Source organism: Protopterus annectens, chromosome 6.part0 (genome assembly GCF_019279795.1).
Source record: "Protopterus annectens isolate FY-2018-M chromosome 6.part0, PAN1.0, whole genome shotgun sequence".
Lineage (NCBI taxonomy): Eukaryota > Metazoa > Chordata > Ceratodontiformes > Protopteridae > Protopterus > Protopterus annectens.
In genome coordinates this window covers 1,988,098,637-1,988,125,715 of record NC_056737.1, presented here as the reverse complement: position 1 = coordinate 1,988,125,715, position 27,079 = coordinate 1,988,098,637, and the positions used below count along the sequence as shown (strand labels likewise).

Sequence of the window (27,079 nt, the reverse complement as noted above, 5' to 3'; positions counted from 1 at the left end):
TCTGCAGTTCATAATATGCAAGGGATCTGATGTAAGTTTTACACTGTAATTTAGAAAATTGCCACTTCCACGAGTTTAGACCTCAAGTAGAGTTTCAGTCATAATTAATTTATAAATCAATGTGCTTACAATTGGACATTTTCCTACAAACCACTGTATTTTGTTGACCTCTCTTTGACTTCCATTTAAACATCTATTTTTCTGTTCTATTTTTTAATAAAACAAAACTCTTACCTTTTTGTTAGAAAAAAACATTAGCAACTTTGTGAATAGCCCTTAAGTCAGTGTCATTATAGTTAAAACTTTAAAAAAATCTAGCAGCACTTCCTGTAGTAAGCAGCTATGGAAGAGTTTGGCATATACTGCAGGATGGGATTTGAGTCATACAAATTCCACTTATTTAATAATTTTATTAATATGCAGATGATGTTTTACGTGTTTTTGGTGTTGTGTTGCCTGTGAACGTCTTGCACTAGAAGGAGATTGCATGGTTACTAAACATCAAATTACAACCATACCTCTACAAACAAGAGTATCTACAATATGGTTTGAAGCTTACTTTCAAATTCATTTCAAATGAACCAGGCCTTTTTTGCCAATAAGACATTTTACAAGGTGCTTCTAAGCGAACTCGACAGCAAAATATCACAATTTTAATGTTTCTGTAGTGGTCTGCAATTGCTTATATTTGGTGCTGAAGCTTTTCTTTATGTATTTACTTGTTTACAGAGGGTGATCCATATTTCATCAGCAAACTTCAAGATTACACAGCAGTAGAGAAAGATGAAGTAATATTGAAATGTGAGATCAGCAAAGCTAATGCTGCTGTTAAATGGTACAAGAATGAAAAGGAACTAACTCCATCCAAAAACATTGTCATTAAGGCTGATGGCAAGAAGCGACAGCTGCACGTCAAGAGAGCCTTGAAGAGTGACATAGGAGAATATACTTGTGACTGTGTTACTGATAAAACTACTGCAAAACTCAACATTGAAGGTATTATTTTGACAGTGTATCATTATAGCAGCATATATTTCTCATGGTATGCAAGTTGTTTCAAAATTCAGAACATCTCTCAACAACAAATAATCCTTTTATGTTTTCAGAGCGTGACATTAAGATTGTTCGCCCGTTATATAGTGTTGAAATCACAGAAACAGAAACTGCACGCTTTGAAACAGAAATTTCTGAAGAAGATGTACATGGCAGCTGGAAACTTAAAGGAGAAAGCCTGCATCCATCACCGGTAAGATGAAGAATTTTTTAACAGATTGTTATTATACACATGCACCATGCCTCATTTGGGTACTCATTACCACAGAAGAAGTTGTCCTACAATTTCTATGTCTCCCAGTTGAACATGTTTGTTGTTGAGTTCATAATATAGGAATAATGCCTTGTGTGTGTGTGTGTGTGGGGGGGGGGGGTAAAGTGAGATTTACTCCAAAGTGGCCACATTTGATCCTGATGGTGAAGACAACAGATCACACATTCGTATCATTCAGTAATAAATATTGCCATTACTTCCACCCTTCCAAATTACTGTTACTATTATGCAGCTGAACAAAAATTAAAGACTTTATTTTTTACAGGTCTGTGCATTGCCTAGCAATTAAATGTCTGTGTTATAGTGTTTTAGGTATACAAATGTATGAAGTGCTCAAAATTTCGCACAATAGTATGAGACTGAAAAGGTATTAAGAAGATACTAACAAAAGTCTGAAGTTTAATAATATTTTTAAGAAAGAGCAAAATTACTTAAATATGTGATGAATATATTCATACTGCAGAGTAAACTGGAGTATGCCTAAAGACTTAGAAAATGCATTTTTGGATTATTAAAATACTTTGTGTTGATATTTATCCCATTTTAAAAAATGTTTTTATTTTTGTTTTTGACAAGAAGATCATGAGTATGTTCGAGTCTCACACATATAAATAGTACTATTCCTGCAGCGAAGTTATATATATAATCAGAAAATAAGGACAGCTTGGAGTTACATATTCACAAAGATTAGCTCATAAAATGGGTTATCATGGCAAATAATTGCTTTGTCCACCTAGTTTGCTTGTTTCCATACCTGCTGGCTAAGTTGTAGGAATTTATTAAACAGCTGCTAAGTTTCCCCCTACTCAGAAGAACCATGATGTCTTGAAATCAATCAGTATTTCATTCTTGTGCCTCTTCAGCAAGATTGTTTTAATTATCCATTTGCCCAGCTGTTAAAAAAAGTTATTGTGTCTTCCCAGAGGTGTCCTCCTTTTATTGGGTTGTGTTTTCTAGATGCCATACGTTTTCATCATGGCCAGACTTTTGGCTATCAGACTTATGATATATTGTCCCATTCATTTGATCCCCATAGATGAGAGTCTAATAGTGTATTTTTTGCCCCCTGGGAGTGTGTCAGACATTGGGAGTGGTGCCTTCTTCTGCAGTGGGGATCATAGATTTTATATTTAAGTCCTTCAGTCCATACACAGGGTATGACTTCCACTTTTTGCTTGCACTTAAAGATGGATGATTATTTCTACTCATCCAGTTTTATGTTTGCAGTGATACATGCTGTTTTAGGCAACCCTGGCTGTCAGGGTCCTCACTGTAGACCAACCAGAGCTCCATCACACCAAGGCAGAGGTAGGTGAGGTGGCCTTACCCACCTCAACTTGCCAGCTACTCAACCATCCAAGCCCAATTCAGACTGGGGTGTTCTGGATATAGCTCTTGTTTCTGACAAGTATTACTTATTTGGATTCTGTTGATTGCTTTGAGGTGTTTAAGACTTTCTTTCAAGTGTATACTATTTCTTTAGTAATATACGCATTATGCAGTTCTAGTTTGTCTCTTTTGTATGTCTTCTGCTGGAGTCAGGGCAGCATATTTGCTGGCCTCATCAAAACTGCTTATATGCCATACAGGTCCTTAATAAGGTGAAAGCCCCAGGACAGTATGCACCAGTGAAGATGGATCTCACAATACAGGCTTTAAATCCCATATATTTATATGTGATGACACAGGTTTATAATCCCACCACCACCACCACCAATTAAAATGTGATGGTCAGGGTTTATGATTTCAAAGTTTGCACCACTGACCACCAAATAATGCATCTGAAATGTTCTAGTCTTTATGAGCCTTAATCCTCCACCAAAAATGTGTAAGAAAAAAATCAAACTTGGTATTTCCAGTTCTTTATTTGGTTCAAAGAACATTTGTCTTGTGCAGCTTTAGTCTTTGAAATTTATTCAGAATCCTTTCTTCTTTGAGAGGGTTTGAATTGATACTGGTTACCTTTATTATTTTTGCGATTTCTGTTGAGTATTTTTGATAAATTTCCCTTTCTCTTCCTTTAATATATATGTGCAGCCCTGCTATTCAATTGTTCTTTTCAGATCACATCCAAGCCATTTTATATGGTTTTGCTATTCCTGCCATTGTTTTTTCTCTGCCGCCTTATATCATTTCAGTGCCTTCTTACCTCATTTTCACTTGTTTATTTTATTGTTTTTTCCCTGCTCCTTTTTTACAGTGTTATAAAAATGCATTTCAGTATTTTAGTACTGTTAACCACAAATAAAAAATATACTGCACGTCTGTTAAAACCAGTAAATTTTGTATTAAACCTGTAAAAAGATGCTTGTTAAACTACTTAAGTACACAGGTTACAGTTTCTCCAAGTTTTCAGATGAAAGTGCAGTTGCTGGAAAGAAACACAAATCTTTAAAATGGGTCGTTATTGATTTCTGTTTTGGGAAGAGTTACACCTCTGGAATTAGTCCACATCAGACAATGCTGGCACAGATGGTTTGCTTCCTCATTTTATGTAGCTTGGTTGAATAAAGGCACTTAACTTAAAACACAAAGTTAGGAATTAATAATTGTTTACTAAAATTCTGTGTAGTCAAAACAGATATGAATAAGAAATGTATATTATTTTACTCTTTCAATGATTCCATCTGACATACAAGACATAGGTTAAGCAAATACTGATATGTAGCTATTAACTGAAATAGTGATTAATCAACTTAAACAGTGACTAATCACTGGAGTGTGCAAGGAAATAAACAGCTTTATGTGCAGTACGACATAATGCTGTAATCCAAAAAGAGAAGAGTATGAAATGATTAATTTGTTTTCTTGAGCCATCCTTTTCCATGTATACCTAATTATCCTGTTTTTTAATTAATATAATCCATTTGGATAGTTGACATTCACATATAGAATGAAAACAGAATGTAAGTCAGCAAATTCTGATCATTTCTACAGGGGAAAAAGCCTGACTCACTAAAGTACTTGCAGTCCTTACGTATAGAATATCAGACAGGTGTGGCATTTAGAGAATTCTGCTCTGGAGAGTGTCAACTAACTAACAGAGCCATAAGTATATTGAATGAAAGGCATAAATATTAGTGCTTCAGTATTAAAAAAAAACAGATAGTAGAATGCATTTTATGGTGAATTAAGGCTGTCTAGCATCCATGCTCTTCTTCTTCTCCTGCCTTCCAAATAAGCTTGAGATTGTTGTAAACCAACAGCCAATTCTTTCTGTGTTGAAAACTGTCTTGTGTCTGCCCTGTGTATTCTTAAACCATTACAGTGTTTTTGACCACAGAAGGCCTTTCCAAATATACATCACCCATTCTCACATTTCCTCTAGGCTGAGCTAGTCACTCTAACCCTTTTTATGACTGTGTCTCTGTTTAGCTCATATAACCTTGTTTTTGCACATGTATATGAAATTTCTGCTATCTTTTGTGTAGTTGATTTCCATGGTTTATTTGAAAATGTATTTTCTGTAATCCACCCAACACCATACTGTTTTATTTGGATGTATATACATGTTCCCAAGATGTTGATATCCATTAGATCTTTTCTATATTATAAAACTTTAGCATATTTTCTTGAATGTTGTCTGGATTAGATATAAAGGATTCTGCGTGTGGGGACTTCATGGCAAAGTATAATTTCCGATGTTCTGCCTTTAATATTTTTAACAAAACTGCCTTGAACTGGTAAAAAATTCTCCTGGCAGAAGCTCTTGTGTTGGTTCACATAATATTATTCCATATCAATACAATTTTCAGCAATGTAAGAACACTTTTTTATGTATGGATTGGTGTTAAGTATCATTCTGAAGCTATTTAATAAGGGTTTGCATATGTCAAACGTAAATTACAACAACAGTGCTTTTTTCCGGCCACATATTAATCTTTAATTTCCTTGTAGCTGAAAATAACAAACATACTGTTACAGTGTTCTGGTGGACTTAATGACTATTCAGTCAACACCAATAGTATATAAATATGCTTTGGTTTTGGAATTGGGATTTTTAGATTATGTTATTTTGCTGCTTATATAATAAACCTAAATTTCTAGTCTACAGTCCCACAGTCCCAGATTTCATCATGCGTCTAATGCATTATAATATTGTACACCATTAGACTATATTATCAGCTACAGTGTCTTAATTCTATATATCCAATTACTTGGTCAATTTGAGGAATCTAGTAATAACTAATAACCAAAGTAAAATTACCTGCTAAACAATATATTTTATTCCATAAAGAAATTGCAGCTATCAGATACTTAAGGTTACCTTTCTAGGTGACAAAACCAGAGTCTAATATTTCTAATTTGTATTTAGAACTAATCAACATTAATTCACTTATATCATGGAAGTATAAGTTGTCTTTCTGTTTTAAAAAAGTTATAACTCTGTTTCTTTTTCACATTTTAAATAAAGGACTGTGAAATTAAAGAAGAGGGCACAAAACACATCCTTATCCTTTACAACGTCCGTTTGGATCAAGCTGGACCTGTTGACTTCCAAGCAGCGAATGCCAAATCAAGTGCACATCTTAGAGTAAAAGGTAATTACTGTACAGTGATATTTCACTTCTAGATTGCTCAGTATTGTTCACAAGTATATATATATATATATATACATATATATATATATATATATATAAAATATATAAATATATATATATATATATATATATATATATATATATATATATATATATATATATATATATATATATATATATATATATATATATATATACACACACACACACACACACATACACAGATGTGTGTGTGTGTGTGTGTGTGTGTGTGTGTGTGTGTGTGTGTGTGTGTGTATATATATATATATATATATATATATAAACTATATATATATAAACTATATATATATATATATATATAAACTATATATATATATATATATATATATATATATATATATAAACTATATATATATATATATATATATATATATATATATATATATATATATATATATATATATATATATAAAAATATACACACACACACACACACACACACACACACATAATATATTCCATGATTATACCATTATTATAAAACATATTTCCCTGCAAACATTGTCTTACTATAGTATTAAACATTTATATTTTGTTTTGTAATGCCATCCAGATGGAGTTTTCATTAAGTTTCTTCATTTGAAATTAATGATGGTAAACATTTTCAAAAAAAGACATGCTGTGTTGGCACTCTGTCCAGTCCTTGTTTAAAAAAAACAAGATGACATTTTTGGAAAGTGTCTTGCATTTGATAGACAGAAACAGCTACACCTACAGATTCCTCTTGCTGTCACCCAATCAGTGCTTCTCCTATTTTGGAAACCCTATGCCATATGTAGCAAGGGGCGTTAAGTAACTGGAGGGATGACTGATGCATTTCAGATTTACTGCTGACGTTTATCTTTGAAAAACAGAATATGCAAATATGGCCTCCAATAGCCAGTCACTCCTTCTGCCAAGGCCCCTCAAAGTGAGGGAGATTCAGTAGCACAAGAGCAGTAGCTCGCCTTGCTGCACAGAAAGTCAAAATGGAGACAAGTACTTAAGCAATTTATCTGGGCACAGAGAAAGAATTAACATGTCTTCTTTTCCACCTAAAGCTCGTGTTATTGGCCTTCTAAGGCCACTGAAGGATGTCACAGTTACGGCTGGAGAGTCAGCTACATTTGATTGTGAACTGTCTTATGAAGGCATACAAGTGGAATGGTTCCTCAAAGAAACAAAAGTTGAGCCAAGTGACAGGGTAAGTCTTCTGCAGTTTAATTTCCTGGCTATGATTACAAATGACTTCATGTAGTCCGCTAAAGTTCTTCATATACCTCTAGAAGATGCATGCACTGTTCACACTGTAATTTTATTAACAGGGAAGGAATACAATAATTTCAGTTTCAGAATAGTTGTCTTATGCTATTTACACTGTCTGCATAGAATAATGCAAATGTTTCATTAGATCACTCTGATAAGACATGCATTTAGCAGTTCTCTGATAACAGCATGTATACTTTGTGTTATTTTTCAATAAGACATACAGTTTAAGCCTGGAGGTTTGCAGTGTTATTACTTTGTGCTTATAAGGTTTTAGAAAGGCAGGCACTCCATTTCAGACAGCTGATAATACATTTCAGATAACATTCTAGGAAGATACACTTGCCAAGCACTTCTGGTGTACTATTTTTAACAGTGAAGTACTTGCCTCAGATTATGAAGTGAGCAGAAACTCTGACATGCTGTTAAGAATGTGAGATTATCAAGCATTATTTCAGTAGAGAACTAGATGTGGTCTAAAATAGAACTACTTTGGATAAAGGCAGCAAAAGCTAGATTCTATAATTTGTTTTAGATATGAACATTTATGATTAAAGCTACTAGCTCTAAACTTCTTACATGAACAGCATGACAGAACAGTTTGTCTAGTTTAAAAATTAGGTTTTGTCAGTATAGCATATATAATTTTTGTCACTCGTTATTGTCTTATTTAATTTAGTATTAAGCAAGCTGTGCCATGTATAAGCGTTTAGCCTTTATTTTGCGAGTCATGCGTATATGTGTGTATACACACACACACACACACACACACACACACACACACACACACACACATATACACTGATATTATATATGTTTTTATATATAAAATATAACTAGCTTTAAAGCTGAAGACTGTGCAAGTGTTCATTAGTCCTTCAAGTTTATTAGACCCATATATAATGGGAGACTGACACTATCTGCAAAGTAAGCAGTGTAAACAAATAATGAAGGCCACAAACAAATGCATCTAAAGCTTTTATTTCCACAAGGTCAAACATTTTCAGCTTATAGTCTCCATGCACATGCATTTTTAATAAAATTCAAAAGATTATACATCATAATTGAAAGCAAGAGCACAAATGAAAACACATCACTTATTTGGGCGTACATCACATGCATGTACTGATTAGCTGAAGTGGGGTGTTATAATAGAAGTGTGATTTCCTATATGTTGTGAATGTGCAGTTTTGCATCTCTGCATTAAACAAGACTCTTTCATATTCAGAGCATAAGGAAAGTAAATTAAAACAGTCATAATTTATATTGAATGATAACTGACTGATAACTGAGTGATATATCTATATATATATATATATATATATATATATATATATATATATATATACATATATATATATATATCTATATATATATATATATATATATATATATATATATATATATATATATATATATTCAGAGAGTTGCATGTTTAATGCTAGCCATATTTAAACAATTACTAACATAGTGGGTGTTAATATTAAGAACACCATGCAAAATCTGAGTATGATGAATATAAATACTCAGCAGCAACTAAAAGAGAGGGTACCACTACTAACAGCTGCCAGATAAACACATTCTTATAATATAAAAAAGAATTGTACATTTAAAATGAATACTGAGGTAACTAATTTTCAACTGTAGTCTTTTTATTAAAGTTATTTTAGAAGGCTCAAGGAAAAAAATAAAAATGGCCTGCTAAAAAATTTAAACTGGAAAAAGATATTGATCCTTGATCTCTGATCACATCCCAGTATACTAGAAATGATACTACATATACTGGTTTGTTGGTTTATTAGATTTCCTATTTTGCCAGACCCTTCTAAATGGGGCTTTACAGGTTTATTCCTGATTGGGATAAAAAAGCACTGCTGAACCACGGTGCTTGTCCAGGATATGTAAATTTAATTAGGCATGTAGATGGTTGCAACATACAAGTTTACAATAGCAGGAGATATCTTGGGAAAAGGGGTAATACATTTAAGACTGGAGTTCATGAACATTATTACTTCATACATAAAAGATATTACTTTATTTCCAGAACATATAATAACATATAATGCTGTTCAATATCAACAGTCTGTCAGAAACAGGGTAAATATGTTTTGTAAGATTTATGAAAAGTGACTTATTATAGGATCATAGGCTGCACTGTGAGACATTTTAAGCTATCCAATTTCCTTTCTAAAGGTGAAAGTAAAACCCTGTACCTTATGCCTGTAAGGTGAACACCTAAGCCATTATACCAACTCACCAATGACACATTTCTGTGCCTCAGTTTTGTATTAATATTTTTTATTGAAAGTCAAGAAAAAATATTTTGCAGCCAAGAAATTATCTAATTTGTCGCTGTCATGCACTATTTTTCAGTTATTATTAAAATAAATACATTTGTTCTGTTTGCATCCTTCTCATCATACTTATATTTAATACAATAGCTAGCACCTAACCCTGCAATATTAACTTCTAATTCAACTTTATTAAAGTGCATATTACCAAACACTGTATTACATTAGACCATAAACTTAAAAGAGTAAATAAATGTGACATAAATAAACAGTAAATAGAATAAAACAATTTAGATAAAATGGCAATCAAACGATAAGAAAATAGATGTTGGGTAATGGACAGGAAATGAATAAAGTCAGTGCAGTGCTGGCATTTTGCTATAGCTGTGTCTGTCAAACTGTATAGAGGGCATTCTTGCATTTAATGCCAGATTGGGGGTTAGCATAATGAGTACTGTGTTTATCTCACCAGACACAAGGTATAGGTTATGATTCTCAACTTTGAAAGGAAATTGCTTAGGCTTAAAATGGCTCTCAAGGGCAGTTAGCCTAGTACTTACCTATAAACTTATGAATAGTAATGCGTCCTCAACACAGACAGTAGTAGCTTTCTGTCCCATGAGGCAGCATTTTCTTTAAAAAATTGTGATGGACCATTCACAGAAATTGTTCTTCATATTGCAAAATGAAATGCAACATTTTAAGATAATATGAGTTGAATGCATTATGGGTTGATTCATTATTTATCATTTCAAATGACATGCCATGTTAGAGTTACTAAAGAGTTGTATCTTTATTACAGAGGTTTTATGTTACAATATACATCGTTTCACATGTTCTACTTGCTGGTTAAATAGGGAATGTGATTACTCCAATATCTGGTAAACAGAGAACATCAGAGAATTTGTTGTTACAAGCCATACCATACCTTATGAACATAGAAGTTGTTTTTTTTTCAATTTTCCTTTAAAAACATTTGAAAACTGCTTTAATTTTAAGTAGGTTAGTTTGCTTGGTAGGCAAAGTGGGCTAATATAGTTTTCAACTTACAGCACTTATCTTCTATCCATGACACTTCCCACTGCAAAAGTTAACATTCTTAACCTACTGTATTTCAAATGCAACGTATTCAGCTTTGATTACTCCTCAACTTAAGTTTTTTAGAATGAACCATTTTTTCAGATTGTTTTTATCACTTGTGGGCTGATTTTAAAAGTAAAAACTTTTTTTCATTATTCAGATGCAGATATTTTTCTGTGGAGAGCTTTTTGTAATGAAGCTACAGAACTAAGCCATTTTTTAGGTTTACTTGTGTGAACTGCCTGGAAAGCATTTCAGCAAACCTATCACTGTAGATTTTGCTGTTTAATGGGACAAGAAGCTACTATTTGTGTTGAACAGTAATTACTATCAGAGGTAATTCCATGGCTTCAGGTGATGCCACAACTGGCCTGTATAAGCACCAAGTCACTGCTTTATGAATTATACCAATTTTCCTTACACAATTCTCTGCTGAAAGCTGAGTTTTGCACACAGATGAAGACATATTAAACTACTGGATTCTCCATCAGTAACTGTGTAATTCATATAGCAGTACCCTAAGATACGTTTTTGCAGTTATTATCCTAAGCTTACTCTGGCAAATGTCTGATTATTGTAATATTGCCCATTTTAAAACATTCTGACATTTAACTTATGGCATATCATATTTGTGGTCCCACATCATGACTCATAGCTATGAGATTTCATTAGTTCTGTTGATAAAAATTATTTAGGATAGAAAACTTGAAAATGCCCTTTATTGTTGCATTGTCAAGTGACAGTGAGATGCCTCTTGAAGCTGTCTGCTATGACTGCATGGAAAATATAGCTCACAACCTTTGTCGTTTGCCATTTGTGAGCATCTTACCACTAAGAGGAATGTTTTCCCATAACTTTGCTATATTGGAGTGTTCTGGCATTTGTCTCACAAGAGTTCATCCATGCTTATAAAATGGAGTTATTAAGGAAGTAATGTGGTCTGACTGGAATAAGTCCATCAATGCTTATAAAATGGACTTGTTAAACGTAACTTTGATTTTAATAAACAAGGACTTTTCTGGACTCCTTAGATCACAAAGCACAGTCTGCAGTAAAAGTAAGAGGAATGCAGACATAATAGTCTCTATACTCATCGTGTGGTCCCCCCCCCCTCCATTAGTCAAACACCGAAAGCCTGAAATATATCTGTTGTTTAAAAATACTTTGGTTGTAGATGTCTTTTATTTTATTCAGCAGTAACATTTGTCTATTATAACTGCCAAGATGAACAGTTTTATCTCATTTTATCTTAGAAGTAAGCTGTGGAATATTTGACATTTGTAATACATTTGACTTTATGCAAAATATACACATTAGTACAGCGATATATTGTCTTTGCATTACAAGCAAATAGTAGTGGTAATTGATAACCTGAGTTTTGGAATGATTTTGCACTATTGAAGGAACATCAATGAAGAAGGAGGAACCAAGATAGAGCACCATAAAACCATGTGTCCTCCTTGTTGTCCAGAAAAACATGAAAGGATAAACATATATAGAGTGACAAAGGCATTGAAGGAATGCTGCTATTGTAGGTCTCTATTTACATTCTTCCGATATGCACCTGTGGCAGTTAAGACTGGAATATTAGTGATAAATACAGGTAATGTGGTTCAGAGATTCTTGTATGACAGGATCTAGTTATTATAACTAGAGGTTTTATAGTTTCGGACCCATCTGAATAACAGAGTTTATGGTATCATTGACAAGAACATGAAAAAAGTCAAACATAAAACACTGAAGGACTTTTTTACTGCTTCAGCATGATACTTGAAGCACATAATTGCAAGGGGCGAGTTTCTTTTTAAGTACTGTGTCTGATGGCTGTGGTTTTCAACTTAAAAAAGCTAAACTGGGATAAATGCAGGAATCTGTTTAATCATCTCAAGAAATAGTTTTGATTTAGAAGTTACTGTATTTTACAGGATTTAAATGCTTGCATCATTTAACTTCATTTTCTCTGCTTCATTTTATATTGGTAGACACTAAAAAGAAACGAGTCTCTGATGCAGTCAGGATCGCTGTCTCTTTTATTGTATTTCCTTATTAAATAGTATATTTGTATCATCATTATAATGACTGTAACAGCACACAATTTTAAAAACAATTTATGCATTAATCAACAGATTAGAGATGGTGAGTAAAATCACAAGAGTTTGCATTCTTGAATTCTGCCCTTGTACCTGTAAAAGTACACATAGTCATACACCTTCACTACTATAATAGCATGCTTACTATGAATTTGAGACTTTTGGAACATACTGCTGATATACTTAAATGTTTTCTTAATGCATATGGAAAAATGCAACCATAAGTAACATTAGTTCCAGCATATTTCTGTCCATTTACTATGGTAGAAGGAGCTGCAGTCAGCCATAAACTAGACACAAGATTTGTGGAGGCCAGAAAGACATCAAGCAGATGTAAACAGACCCATTGCAAGGAAACCTTTAGCACATCAAGTTCTCTTAGTTCAGAAATTGTCTATTCCATCATGGCCAGCGAGACAAGAACTAGTTATGCTTTTTGTAATATGCCACCCTCATTGAGTTTAAGGATGGTTAGAGTATATGTCCATGCCAGAAGCAGACAAAGACACTAGACACATATTTGTACACATTTATAAACTTAAGCCAAGCATAACAGCTGTATATTGAATATGAAGTAGTTGCTGAAACAAAATAAAATGACAGTTGCATACAGCATTCTTACACCTTTTCTGTATTAACAGCAGCATTATCGACATTATCAGTAACAGTAAAAAAAGTAAACATTCAAGCTTTTACTCATATATTTTCCTTTTATTAGGTTGTTACACGTGCTGAAGGAAGAGTTCATACTTTCACACTCCGAAATGTTCAGTTAGTAGAAGCTGGAAATGTCAAACTCACCGCCAAAGACTTTAAAACACAAGCCAAACTTATTATCAAAGGTAGGTTCTCTGTGGCAGTATTGTGATAAAATATTTGCTAATCTGAGATAGTCGTTTTAAAACAATAAAAAATAAATAAGTAAATGTAGATTGAGCCACAACTTGTGATCACTAATTTTGGTTAACTTTGCAGCCATGTGTTATTAGAAACAAAACATGTTATTTAACCAGCTATATGGTTAATGTTTTAATGCATTTCCCCATTCATAATGGCATGGCAGCATTTAGTAAGTTAATGCATTGTCTTTGTGACTGAAAGTACTTTATTGGGTTTCAGATTGTCCCAGCAACATCAGATATGCAATAAATCCCCGTGTTATTGACACCTTTGTTGATTACTGTATGTATTTACTGTTGTTATGATGACTGCCAACAGTTCATATGTTCATAGGTGAATATTGAGCTAGCTGCCTTGAAGAGCCAGCTTCACTGAGTAAACTTTAAATAATAAACACTAGTTTATAAATAAATGTAAAACATTTTTCATTAATTGTATTTTGGCTTTGTCATCCCTTCTTAAATCCAGCAATTTTCCCTTTCAAGGCAGAGACATTCTTCCTTTTAAACCACAACTTTGCAGAAATTTCAGACCCTTTATTTTCATAATGTATTATAACATATCCACTTGTGGCTTAGATTCTTATTCTTTCTAAGACTGATAATTTTCATTGCATTAAATCTAACTGACTTTCTTTCACAATAAAATAAGTAAAACAGGTCTATGCCAGACAATAGTTTGATTGTCAGATTACAATTTAATGATTTTTTCAGTTGCTGTTGAATCCTGTCGTAACACTGTAGAATTATTTTAATGTATTTTTTTTAATGTTTAATCTTAGCTTATATTATCATTACGCATAAGTATTGTTATTTTACTGCATTGTTTGTAGTGTTGTAACTGTTAGTTGAGGATGCTCAAAGGTTCAAACCAGACTTGTTTAATTACAAGAAATCACTGAAGTAAGCTATGTATGTTATTACATGGTTTTATTTTGTTTGTATTTCAAGAGCCACCAGTTGAATTTACTAAGCCTCTTGAAGACCAAACAGTGGAAGAAGAAGCCACAGCCACATTTGAGTGTGAGGTATCTAGAGAAAATGCAGAAGTTAGATGGCTCAGGGATGGCCAGGAACTACGTAAAACAAAAAAATATGAGTTCTTTGTTGAAGGAAGAATCAGACGTCTTCTTATTCATGATTGCGCTATGGAGGATTCCAAAGCTTACACATGTGATGCCAAAGACTTCAAAACAGCTGCTTTCTTAACTGTGGAACGTATGTATAACTATATTTATACAAACCATCAAGTGGTTTGAAATAAGCATACAGACCTCAGTTTAGCTCAACACATAACTAAATTATTAATATTTTTGTTCATTCGTGTGAATTTTTTTCTTGCAGCTCTTCATGTTGAGTTTACAAAACCACTCACTGACCTTGAAGTCAAAGAAAAAGAAGTTGCTCGATTTGAATGTGAAGTTTCCCGTGAAAATGCCAAGGTAACTGTATTGTCCTTGAGCTCTTTTCTCTTTGGAGTTTGGACTACTTAGCATGCTGGCACCAAAACTTTGCTTTAAGAAATGAATTAAAAAATTATTATGTTATTAATTTAATGCAATTTTAATTGCAGTACATGTTTTTTTCTTCCACAGGTACACTGGTTTAGAGATGGAGTTGAAATTAGAAAAGGCAAAAAGTTTGACATCATTGCTAAAGGAGTCCAACGCATTCTTGTTGTCAACAAATGCATATTTGATGATGAAGCTGAATATGAGTGTGATGCAAGGACAGCGAAAACATCCGGCATGCTTACAGTCATAGGTAACAAGTTCAGTCATATTACTTACATAATTAAAGATTACTGATAGCCCCCTTATAATTTTCATAAAATACCAAGTGTTACCTGATACATTATTAGCTACAGTACTACCTAACACACTTGGCTGTAAATCATGAGGCTGATGTTTTTGCTCATTGCATTATTTTTAAAGCTGCAAAAAAAATAGCCTCTGACTTCCGTGAACAAAATGATCTCTGCTTCTCACAGGAATGCAGTCTTCCTTGTGATATGATAACAGTAGTTCAAGACAGAAAAATAAACTGGCTTTTGAATGAAGTGTTGCATGACCTTTTGATGCAAGACCAAAAGATCTATCAAGGAATCTTAAACAATGAAGCCAGTATATGTTACATCAGTGTATCATACATAGTATGGAATCACACTGGTATCTAGATTGCTTTTTTTGTGTAGCACCTCTCTTATTTGTGCATCCATCTGCTGTTGATGTTGTGATTACCTCTACTAATTTTTCTACCATTTGTTCACTTGTGGGCTTGAACCGACAAGGACTGAGTGGTTCAGTTGAATGGACACTGTCATTTTATTTGGCAAGAAAATTGTAACATTAAGTTTTTGGAAACAACAGGCACATCTCAATGGACAACAGATGTGACATACTGTTAGTTGCAATTATCTTATTGTTCCTAACTACACTTGCATTTCGTGCAGCTTGGACAACCCCTGACCCTTCCTGAAGGTGTAGCCATGCTGCAGTTGCATTTATATCTTTTCACAGGAAAATAGTCCACATTTTTTACATATCCATTCATGAGCACGTGTCATCAGCATCACACATGCACCTCTTCCCCCTATTAAATGTCATCAAAGCAGTTTTGAAAGGGTGGGGATAGTTTGCAAGGTGTAGTAGATGGCTGCATGTGGTTAAGGATAGCTGTGGATATGCAAGCACAGGAAAATTAAATATTAGCATGGTGTTATGTGCATTCAGTTAAGAGGATAACAATCAAAAAAGTTTTAATATATGACTGCAGTACTTAAGCAGCTTTCAGTGATAACAAACAGGCAAACATTTAGTAATCCTTTTTGTCTTACTTAAAAATGCTTGTTAATGCCAACTGACTGACTGAAAAAATTAAATGTTGGTGCATTAGAAAGAGGTGTCAGGTTTACTAAAAATTATAAGATATTGATCTTAACTATTTTCTCCTACGTTTGTGTTACTAAGAGCGGAGTAACGTAATTCAGATTTGGTAGGTGTAGAAAGACATACATTATAACAGAATACCAGATTGGAATTTGTCAGGGTGAAGTCCAGCTGCATATGTAACTTGCCCTTTTTATTTCAGCTTTCTTACACAGATATAAAAACTGATCTGCTTTAAAGCAAAACCTACAGCTATGCATTTATTATAGAAGATGACCTGGTGAAACCAGAACTTAGTATGTGTGTTTGTGTGTGTGTATGTGTGTGTGTGTGTGTGTGTGTGTGTGTGTGTGTGTGTGTGTGTGTGTGTGTGTCTGTGTGTGTGTGTGTGTGTGTGTGTGTGTATTTCTGTATGTATATATATATATATCTGTATATCATGTGTGAGTGTGTGTGTGTGTGTGTGTGTGTGTGTGTACATAAATCTAAATCTATATATCTATACCTATATGTGTATGTGTGTGTGTGTGTGTGTGTGTATATATATATATATATATATATATATATATATATATATATATATATATGTGTGTGTGTGTGTGTGTGTGTGTGTGTATATGTCTTTATTAAAGTGGATAGCAGTGAGAAAAACTTTATCCCATTGCTTGACAAAATGTATAATTAAGTAGTTGCATATTATTTATTTTTTTCCTCTATTTCATTTGTAGAGGAGGAAGCTGTCTTTACCAAGAACCTTGCAAACCTCGAAGCAACTGAGACTGACACTGTAAAATTGATTTGTGAAGTCTCTAAAGCCAGTGCTGATGTTTCTTGGTATAAAGGTGACAAGGAGTTACCTGAGGGAGGCAGGTATGAACATATTGCTGATGGCAGAAAGAGGATACTGGTAATTCAGAATATTAAACTTGAAGATGCTGATGAATACAACTGTAGGCTTCCAAAGTCCCGTACATCTGCTAGCCTTAAAGTGAATGGTAAGTTTTATGGGTACTGTACCATAATCATGCCCGGATAGTTGTAACAGACATATTAAACTTTTGCTTATCAAACTGTCCCTTTTATTGCATTTCAGAACTTGCAGCAGAATTTATTGCAAGACCTAAAAATGTAGAGGTACTGGAGGGTGATAAAGCTGAATTTGTCTGCTCAGTGTCTAAAGAGGCATATGATGTTCAGTGGCTGAAGGGTGATAAGGTACTTGAAGCTGGTGATAAATATGACATCATCTCTGATGGAAAAAAGAGAACACTCGTTATAAAAGACAGCATGCTAGAGGATGAAGGAACCTATGCTGCCATGGTTGGTTCTTCTAGAGCAACAGCAGAATTAGCTGTTATTGGTAAGTACCCATTCACATTTTAAATATATTTTTAAATTAATAGTATATAAATACCATGTATTTCTTTTGTAATTTTTTTTCTAACTTTATATAGAAGACAGTGGTGGTGATGGGTGATGGCAATTTGTTTTGTTTCTTTGTTTCACAGAAAAACTCAGGATTGTGACACCACTTAGAGACCAGCAGCCCAAAGAGGGGCAGGAAATTGTCTTCAGTTGTGAAGTTAACACTGCAGGTGCTAAAGCCAAGTGGATGAAAGATGATGAGATAGTCTTTGAAAGTGCAAAATACATTACTGGTCAGAAAGACTTGATATATACACTCAGACTTAAGGATGCCCAGATGAGTGACCAAGCAGTCTACACAGTATTATTAACAAATCACCGTGGTGAACAAGTCAAAAGTACTGCAACATTATCTGTACAAGGTAACACTTTGCAAATACTTAATTAATGTAGTTGTCTGAACTTTTGTAGAAAATAAAAATATCTAAACCATTTGTTATTTTGCATTCCAACAGAGGAGGACTTGAAAATCATTGAACCTCTGGAAGACTATGAAACAGTTGAGAAAAAATCAGCAACATTCCACTGTAAAGTGAATCGCCTCAATGTTACTTTGAAATGGATGAAGAATGGCCAGGAAGTGACATTTGACAGGCGTGTCTTATATAAGATAGATAAAAACAGACACTCTCTCATTATTAGAGAGTGTGTTTTTGGAGATGAAGGTGAATATACTGTAATTGCTGGACAGGATAAATCTGTTGCTGAACTGATAATAGCAGAAGCACCAGCAGATTTTACTGAGCAGCTTCAGGATCAGACTGTTATTGAGTTTGAAGATGCTGTCTTTACTTGCAAAGTATCAAAAGAAAAGGCACGTGTAAAATGGTACAGAAATGGGCGTGAAATTAGAGAGGGCAAAAGGTAAGTTCTAATATAGTTGTATGGACTGCTGTCAACCATAATGAACTTAAAAATAGTTTGTTTTCAATTCTCCATTTTTTGACTGTTTTTGGACATACAGATATCAGTTTGAAAAAGAAGGAAACCTGCACAGGTTAATTATAAGAGAGTGCAGGCCAGATGATGAGTGTGAATATTCTTGTGGTGTTGAAGAAAGGAGAACTAGAGCAAGACTCTTTGTTGAAGGCAAGTATTGAGAACTGCCAGTTTTCATTCAGCTTTTATTAGTAATATTAGCATGCTGGGTATTAATTAGAATGCATACTTGTTCTTCAGAAATTCCAGTTGAAATCATTAGACCACCTCAAGATATATTTGAAGCTCCAGGATCTGATGTTATATTTGAGGCCGAATTGAACAAGGACCGAGTTGAGGTCAGATGGCTGAGAAATAACATGATTATTGTCCAAGGAGATAAATACCAAATGATGAGTGAAGGAAAGGTACACAGATTGCAGATATGTGAAATTAGGCCTCGTGATCAAGGCGAATATAGATTCATTGCAAAAGATAAGGATGCAAGGGCCAAACTTGAACTTGCAGGTAAGATATATTGTTCAGTCTTTCTACTGTACTGTTCGGTGTGCAAGCACCAAACCAGTTTTCCATGTTTGACTAATGTGCATTGCTGATTCTTTTCAGCAATTCCAACAATAAAGACTACTGATCAGAACCTGGTGACTGATGCTGGAAAACCATTTATAATGTCAGTTCCTTTTGATGCTTACCCACGTGCAGACGCTGAATGGTTTAAAGGAGATGACTCTCTCTCAAAACAAAACATTGACATAACAGCAGACAATACTAGCTACAGACTAGTAGATCCAAAGAAATCTGACAGAGGAAGATACAAGATTGTAATTCAAAACAAGCATGGAAAAGCAGAAGGATTCATCAACTTACACGTAATTGGTAAGTTAAATAATTACTGGATCATTTCACAAGAGTAGAAAGGTATTTAAAGTTACACTTATTCTTCGAAATGCTAAAACATATTTCATTTTATTTCAGATGTCCCCGATCCAGTTCGAAACTTGGAGGTTGTTGATACTTGTGACGGGGAAGTTAGTCTTGCCTGGGAGGAGCCAGAAAGTGATGGTGGAAGTAAAATAATTGGCTATGTTGTTGAAAGACGTGATATTAAACGTAAAACATGGACTTTGGCTACTGACCGTGCGGAAACCTGTGAATTCACTGTGACTGGCCTTCAGAAAGGAATAGAATACCTGTTCCGTGTGAGTGCAAAGAACAGAGTGGGTACAGGAGAACCTGTAGAAACTGACAAACCTGTAGAAGCAAAGAACAAATTTGGTAAGAAAGAATGAATTTGCATTACGTTTCATTAGTCATCATAATGATGTATACATTTAAGAACCTGTTACTGTTTTTTTTTTTTTGTTATTATTGTTTTGTCATGTTTTATTTTCTTATACAGATGTTCCTGATGCACCACTGAATGTTAATGTTCAGGACGTGAATAAATTTGGTGCAACAATTACATGGGAACCACCTTTATTTGATGGAGGGTCAGAAATTACAGCATATATCATTGAATTACGTGACAGAACTTCCATCAAATGGGATACTGCTATGGTGACTAAACCAGATGAGCTGTCTGCTGTTATCAATGATGTTGTTGAGAACAAGGAATACATTTTCAGAGTAAGAGCAGAAAACAGAGCTGGAGTTGGCAAACCTAGTGCTGCTACCAAACCTGTGAAAATCATGGATCCAATTGGTATGTGTTTGCCCTGTAAAAACATAATTTTACAAATAGAATGCTAAACTGAATAAGATCTGATCTGTTTTTTCTTACTTCAGAGCGCCCAAGCCCACCTCTTAATCTTGCCCATTCTGACCAAACCAAGGAATCTGTGCAGCTCACTTGGGAGCCTCCTCTTAAGGATGGTGGTAGCCCAGTAATAGGTTATATAATTGAGCGCTGTGAAGAGGGCACAGACAACTGGATCAGATGCAATGTAAGACTCTTCCCAGCACTTGCATACAAAGTAAGTTTCAGAGATTTAAGAAGACATCAGCTGTTTAATTTGCTTGCATATTAATCGCATCATTTATTTACTAATAATTAAATATGAAGCAACTTGTTTAAAATATGTGCTGGGAAACAGTTACAAGGCACTAAAATGTTTTTATTTGTTCATCATTAATTACTGTGTCCTTTTATCCATAAAGTGCCCTGTGGTACAGATACATAGTAATGAAAGAGTCCCTGTCATTATTGAGTGGAGTACATTTCAGTCAGATAATATTAAACTTTGATTTTGCACACTTATACAAACAATTTATTTGATGATAACCTACTCAGAATATTTAAAATCATTAAACAGCCCATCTTCTTTCCTGTTGAATATGCTGCAGATCCTTTTTAGCCAACAAAGTATTTTTCTCTACACTTCATAATCCACTCCTGGTATCAGACCCATGCATTCTTGAATTCCATAACTGCTTTTATCATACTTTGGAAAACTGTTTCAGTCCTCCACTACAGTTCTCCCAACTGAAAGAATGTTTAAGTATATTTCTCCAGACCAGTCCACTATGTATCTTTAATCTGTATTTTTCTTGTCATGCATACATTTGGATATGTTTTGAAAATTGACATCATCTTTAACTCAGTTGACTTCTTTGAAAATTTGTAAAGGTTCATAGTATACATACATACATACATACATACAAATGTTTCAAGCATGGGCATTAAAGCCCTTCTAGCTTGCCAATATGCCAAAACACGTGTTCCCATAATAAATGTCCAGGTTGTTCTTAAAAATATCTAAACTAGTACTTGCTTTAATGTAGTTTGGTAGTCTGTTCGAAGCATCAGCTACTCTGTCAGAGAACCAATTAGTACACTTCTCATTCCTATAGAATCTTCTACATAGGTTATCTGATGATTCTCTAGTACTTTTTGATAACCCCAAACATTCCCATAGGTAGTTGTCCCTAAATGCCCTATATACCTGAATAAGATCTCCTCTTAAATATCTGTAAGAGACATTGTACAAGTTCAGATAGTTTAGTCTTTCATAATAACTTAGATTTTCACATCCATGGATGCCCTTAGTATATTTCCGCTGTACTCTTTCTAGTTTATTCATGCTTGTTTTCCTGTAGGGTTTCCATATTGTTATTCCATACTCATACTCTAATGTAACTAACAAACAATGACTTCATTACGTTTGATTTCCTAGACTTTATAAATCTTTCTATACAACCTATAGTTCTCTAACTATCATTAGCAAATTGGTTGATATGATTAGAAGAACTCATAGCTGAATCTACCTATATACCCAGGTCCTTAATTGAGTCTACAGTTTCAATCACTGTGTACTGTATTAAATATTCACCTTTCAGTTTATGTCTCCCAAATCTCATATGCTTAGTTTTTGATGTATTTATCAACATATTATTCTCCTGTGCCCAAATGGTCAATTTAGTCAAATTATTTTGCAGACATGCCTTATCTGTAACACTTGTAATCAGTTTACCCAATTTCAGGTCGTCAGCATATAGACTGTAGAACACCTCAGATGAAAAAGTAAGGTCTGAAAGATACAATCTAAACAAGTAAGGGCCTAGTACAGAGCCCTGTGGGACACCTTGACTGTAACCAAGGATTTCACCTGTCCAGTTGGTGTGTGATACTTGCCATGCCCTATTTGTAAGCCATGCAGCTATCCATCTTATCAACAGCACATCAATACCTAGTTGTACCTAGTTGTACTAATTTATTACAGTGTTTTGTGCATGACCCTGTCAAATGCTGAAATTAAATCTATGTAAATCACATCACAGTACAAATTTTCATTCATAGCTGTTATTATATTATTATAGAACATCGTGTTACAGGTGGTAATAGATCTATTTTCAACATATGCATGCTGATATATGGTTTTAAGTCCCAACCTATCCAGTTCTGACAATAACTTATCCAGTATTACCTTCTCCATGATTTTTCCACAACATGAATGTAGACTTAAGAGTCTGTATGATTCTGGGTTTGTCCTACTCCCCTTTCCCTTAAAGACAGGTTTAAAAAGTGCATGTCTCCTATCTTGAGGAATCTCCCCATATTTATATGACCTAGTGAATAATAGATGTAATGGCAGTGTAAGTTCTTGCTTAAGTGTTCTCAGTTCATTGTTACTTATTCCGTCTCCTCCGTGCACTTTGTTTGGATCCAGTTTGCACAGTTCTTTTTCAATATAATCTAATTTGATTCCAGTATCTAGAGTTACCTGGATGTCAGTAGGACAACTTACCACCCCTTTTGTGAAGCCGAACTGTTTTGCATAAGATTTTGTAAATATATCTATAATCTGTTGTGTCTGAGAATAAATTTTAGAATCTGCACACAGTTTATCAATTTGTGTATCTTTACTCCTTCCACATCTTGTGTATCTGTAAAAAGGTTTCCTATTATGCTCAGTATCTTTATATAAATTTTCTTCAAAATTTTCTTGATCTTGTCTAACACTATGCTTAATCTGTTTATCCAGCTCGTTTATTTCAGTTTTCAAAGTTGTAGTTTGCCCTTTCTTCCATTTCTTATATTTTTGTCTCTCACCTTAATCAGGTATCTTGTTCTTATGGAAATATACCCCCCTGATGTTGAGTGCCTAGATCCTGATGTTAAACATTTTTTTGACTTTTTGCACTCAAACAATTTCTCTTTCAAAACTTTCCATATTCCATCTGCAGTTTTTCCACTGAACACCTCACTCCAGTTAGTTTTATATAGTAACTGTTTTGCTTCCCTATAGTCTGTAATTAACCCTCTGTGCATTGGCTTAGATTTCAGTTTGGCAGAATTATCTAGCAACAAATTAAACTTTATGACCCCATGATCCCTGCACATCAATGGTGGTAAAACTTGACTTGAAGTTACAGTAATTTCTTTGGGAACACAAACAATATCTAGAATATTCCGTCCCCTGGTAGGTTCTTTTACAATCTGAAGCATTTGTTGTTCCTGAATATACTCAGTGAATAATTTCTTTACTAACATTGTTGAATCAATATTATTCCAGTCTGTTTCTGGTAAATTTAAGTCCCCAACTAATATTATTCTTCCCTCCTGTGTTTCATGTAAGAAATGTATGAATTCCTCTAGGTCATCTGCACTTGACTGTGGTGGTCTGTACATTCCAACAATTGTTATATGTTCCAGGGTTGTCTTTATTGTCACAGTTACACAGTCTATAGTATTGGTGTTATCACTGAACATGTAATAATCCCTATCATAACACCTTCACCTGATTTTTTTGTTAGAATGTCTGTTACAGTAAAAACATTTATACCCTGACAGAACTGGTTTCCAGTCATTGTTCTTTAACCATGTTTCACAAACTATAACAACATAAATCTTGTGGGAATGTAGCAAATTTTCTAATAAAAAAACTTTATTATTAATGCTCCTAACATTAACAACCATCAGAGATGCATCAAATGTTGCTATCTGTGAACTGTTACATGTTTGACCTGGCAAAAATCCTGGCTAGTGTTTGTCAAATATTGCAAAATATCTGCTGCAAAAATTCTCTTCCCTGATCTAGACAAATGCATCACATCCAGTCTGACACATGTGTGCCCAAATGAAGGTTTGGATGCTCTACACATTTCCATTTTTTAAAACAGGACATTTTTTCCATGTAGGTGTTTATCCAAAAAAATCTTTTCATTCACAGTGACCTGACTGTCCTTTCTGTATGTGATTTGTGAAAAATATGTCCTAACACCAGTACAAGCTATACTATCTAGGAGGGCTGTCAGTTCCTGACCAACAGTCAGAGAATCTTTGTTGGTGACATCATTTGTACCAACATGAATAAAAACAGATCCATGCTTCTTACATTAAGGCATTCCAAGGCTTGTTTCACATCTTCTATTTTTGCTCCTGACAAGCATAACACTACTCGATGTTCATTATCATCTCTGCAGATATAAGTATCAGTTCCTCTAATAACTGAATCTCCAATTACAAGAATATCTTTCCTGACCATCTCTGAAGAATCTTCAGCTTCTAATACAGTCATTTCTGCTCTGTCAATTGTAACGAAGGGTAGATCTTCATCACTATTAGTCTTATTAATCCTACTGTTTTCATTGTGTATTAAATTCTCATCCAGCTGGCATTGTAAATCCACAGCTTGAGCCATGTAGTCAATATCTGTCTTTCCCTTCTTTTTTCTTACAGTAATGTTCTTCAATCCTTCCACGTTCAGTTTTGATTTCTTCCTTTTCACCTGCCCCTTGCCTCTTTTTTCTACCTTTTCCATTGGAAAGGTGATGCCTTTTTCTGTAGACTGAGGGTTTTCTGATAGACAGATATCTTCATTTCCTGTCACCAGTGTGTTACATAACAAAGCAGAATCCTTTTTACTATGTATTCGCTTTCCTTTACAGTCATTAGTCAGTTTCTTTTTCTTCCTTCTTATTTGTTGAGAACTTCTTCCTTTCTTTCTTTTTTTGTTTCCTTCTAAACAAACCGGATCCTCAGATTGCTAAGTACTTGCATCCACAATTCCATAGTTCTCAGGGGCCTCATCATGTTTCATAGGAGTTGAATGTTCTTTGCAGAAAATAGATGCATCATTTCATAAATCTGTTCTATTTGTTCTATGCCTAACATTATTTAGTTCATCAGTCCTGTCATTAATATATGATACAACAGTTCTCCAAGCACTGCCAATTGCACATGTGCAATCATCATCAAGTTGAGATTTAATTCTAACAATGGTATGCAAATCATCCAACTTTTGACACGAGGAACAAAGATCACCAGTGTTATCAGCTGTTACCTTTAAATATGCATAGCATTTATTACACTGTACAAGATACATGTGCATTAGCAAATCATTAATTGCATACTCATTTAAGGAATCCATATTCAGCTTTAATTGAATAAAATATTGCAAAGGAAAAAATTACAGAAAGTCAGTAGCAAAGAATTCAAAGTAACTTAAATCAACTTCTATGACAAAATTTATACCAGCAATATCCAACTAAATAATAAAATACAATAAAGTTGCTCTGACCATACAAGTTCTACCAGCCAGAAAGAAGTTGTAATTTCTTTACTCACTATATCTCGCAGTCGCACCTCCTTTTAACAGTAAAAATAAATAAAACTCTTACCAGTCAACTCCACAACAAATCACAAACCAAGACAGGATTGTTTTGATATGCTCAGAATTTTCCTCTCTGCAGTCTGTGTAAATTTATAGCTGTCTAGGCCCCTTCTGGTGGCTAGAGCTTGCCTGTCCAAAACCTATTCCTTTCTCACAACCAAAAGTGAAACTAATGGTTGTTGTTGTTGCATCTTTCGGCTTTTCCCGGTTAGGGGTCGCCACAGTGGAACTCCAGTCCGCTAATGATTGGCAGTAGATTTTTACGGGCCAAGTTGCCAGCCCTGACGCACAACCTTCAACGAAGGTACGTCCATTCACGCATGTCTCCACACAGAAGACGCTCTAGCTGAGAATCGAACAGGACAACGTCTTACTGTGAGGCGACAATGCTACCACAGCACCACCAAGTGAAACTAAAGGTAAAACAACAAAATATGAATCCAAGTAAAGCTTGTTAATAAGCAGTCTCTTCCTACCTACAAACAGTTAAAAATAGTGATAACAAATGCAATATAAATTCAACTAAAACTGCTCTTACCAATCATCCCCACAACAAATCACAGACCAAGACAGGATTGTTTTGATATGCTCAGAATTTTTTGATATGCTCAGAAAGTATGGTCTCAGAGCACTTTTGTGTATGTGCTCTCTTAACTTCTTGTTATATGGCTTGTGCCACAAATAAACTCAACCATTCCACCCTACGCTAAATGTCCTGTGCTGTGTATGAACTTGCAAAGTGAAGATTTTTACAGCTGTCCACTTATGTTGACAGGGCTCTAACCAACCACCTATAAAAAAGAATAAGACCTTTATATTATTCTACTTTGCATCCTAGTATAACACCAACCTTTCTTTCTGCTTATGTGCCTGTCAGATGGCACGACAGTCCTGCAATTCTTTCTGCTTTTGACTAAGGAAGTTCTTCATATCCATTTTTTTTTACTTTCACACTTTCCACCTTTTCATCCAGCTGTCATGCCCAGTCCCTTTTCCTCCTTCCTGCTCTTTCTTGTGTTTCCATCTAGGCCTCCTGAAGTATCTGACTTATAAAGACATTTAGTGAGGACGTGACTCAGTACTGTCCTAGAAGTATGCCAGCAAGATCACAAAAGCTTCCCATGACTGTCTCATTGACTGAGGAGATGCTTATAGTCAGCAGACATAGTGCAAAAAAAAAAAAAAAAAAAAAGCTGTCGA

The 27,079-nt window shown here is 34.4% G+C and overlaps 1 protein-coding gene across 26 annotated transcripts in view; it reads left to right on the top strand.

The window, feature by feature from the left end:
* LOC122805019 (titin-like) overlaps positions 1 to 27,079 on the top strand; it is a 759,244-nt gene that overhangs the window by 542,976 nt on the left and 189,189 nt on the right. For all 26 annotated transcript variants that reach the window (XM_044075290.1, XM_044075281.1, XM_044075295.1 and 23 more), the window contains 18 exons: positions 730 to 996; positions 1,107 to 1,246; positions 5,742 to 5,868; positions 6,951 to 7,093; positions 13,335 to 13,458; positions 14,467 to 14,733; positions 14,860 to 14,957; positions 15,111 to 15,279; positions 17,132 to 17,398; positions 17,497 to 17,763; positions 17,912 to 18,190; positions 18,284 to 18,692; positions 18,793 to 18,917; positions 19,008 to 19,274; positions 19,374 to 19,643; positions 19,743 to 20,042; positions 20,167 to 20,469; positions 20,553 to 20,740. In XM_044075290.1, coding sequence (XP_043931225.1) covers positions 730 to 996; positions 1,107 to 1,246; positions 5,742 to 5,868; positions 6,951 to 7,093; positions 13,335 to 13,458; positions 14,467 to 14,733; positions 14,860 to 14,957; positions 15,111 to 15,279; positions 17,132 to 17,398; positions 17,497 to 17,763; positions 17,912 to 18,190; positions 18,284 to 18,692; positions 18,793 to 18,917; positions 19,008 to 19,274; positions 19,374 to 19,643; positions 19,743 to 20,042; positions 20,167 to 20,469; positions 20,553 to 20,740 — 4,010 coding nt within the window. The remainder of the gene's footprint in view (positions 1 to 729; positions 997 to 1,106; positions 1,247 to 5,741; positions 5,869 to 6,950; positions 7,094 to 13,334; positions 13,459 to 14,466; positions 14,734 to 14,859; positions 14,958 to 15,110; positions 15,280 to 17,131; positions 17,399 to 17,496; positions 17,764 to 17,911; positions 18,191 to 18,283; positions 18,693 to 18,792; positions 18,918 to 19,007; positions 19,275 to 19,373; positions 19,644 to 19,742; positions 20,043 to 20,166; positions 20,470 to 20,552; positions 20,741 to 27,079) is intronic.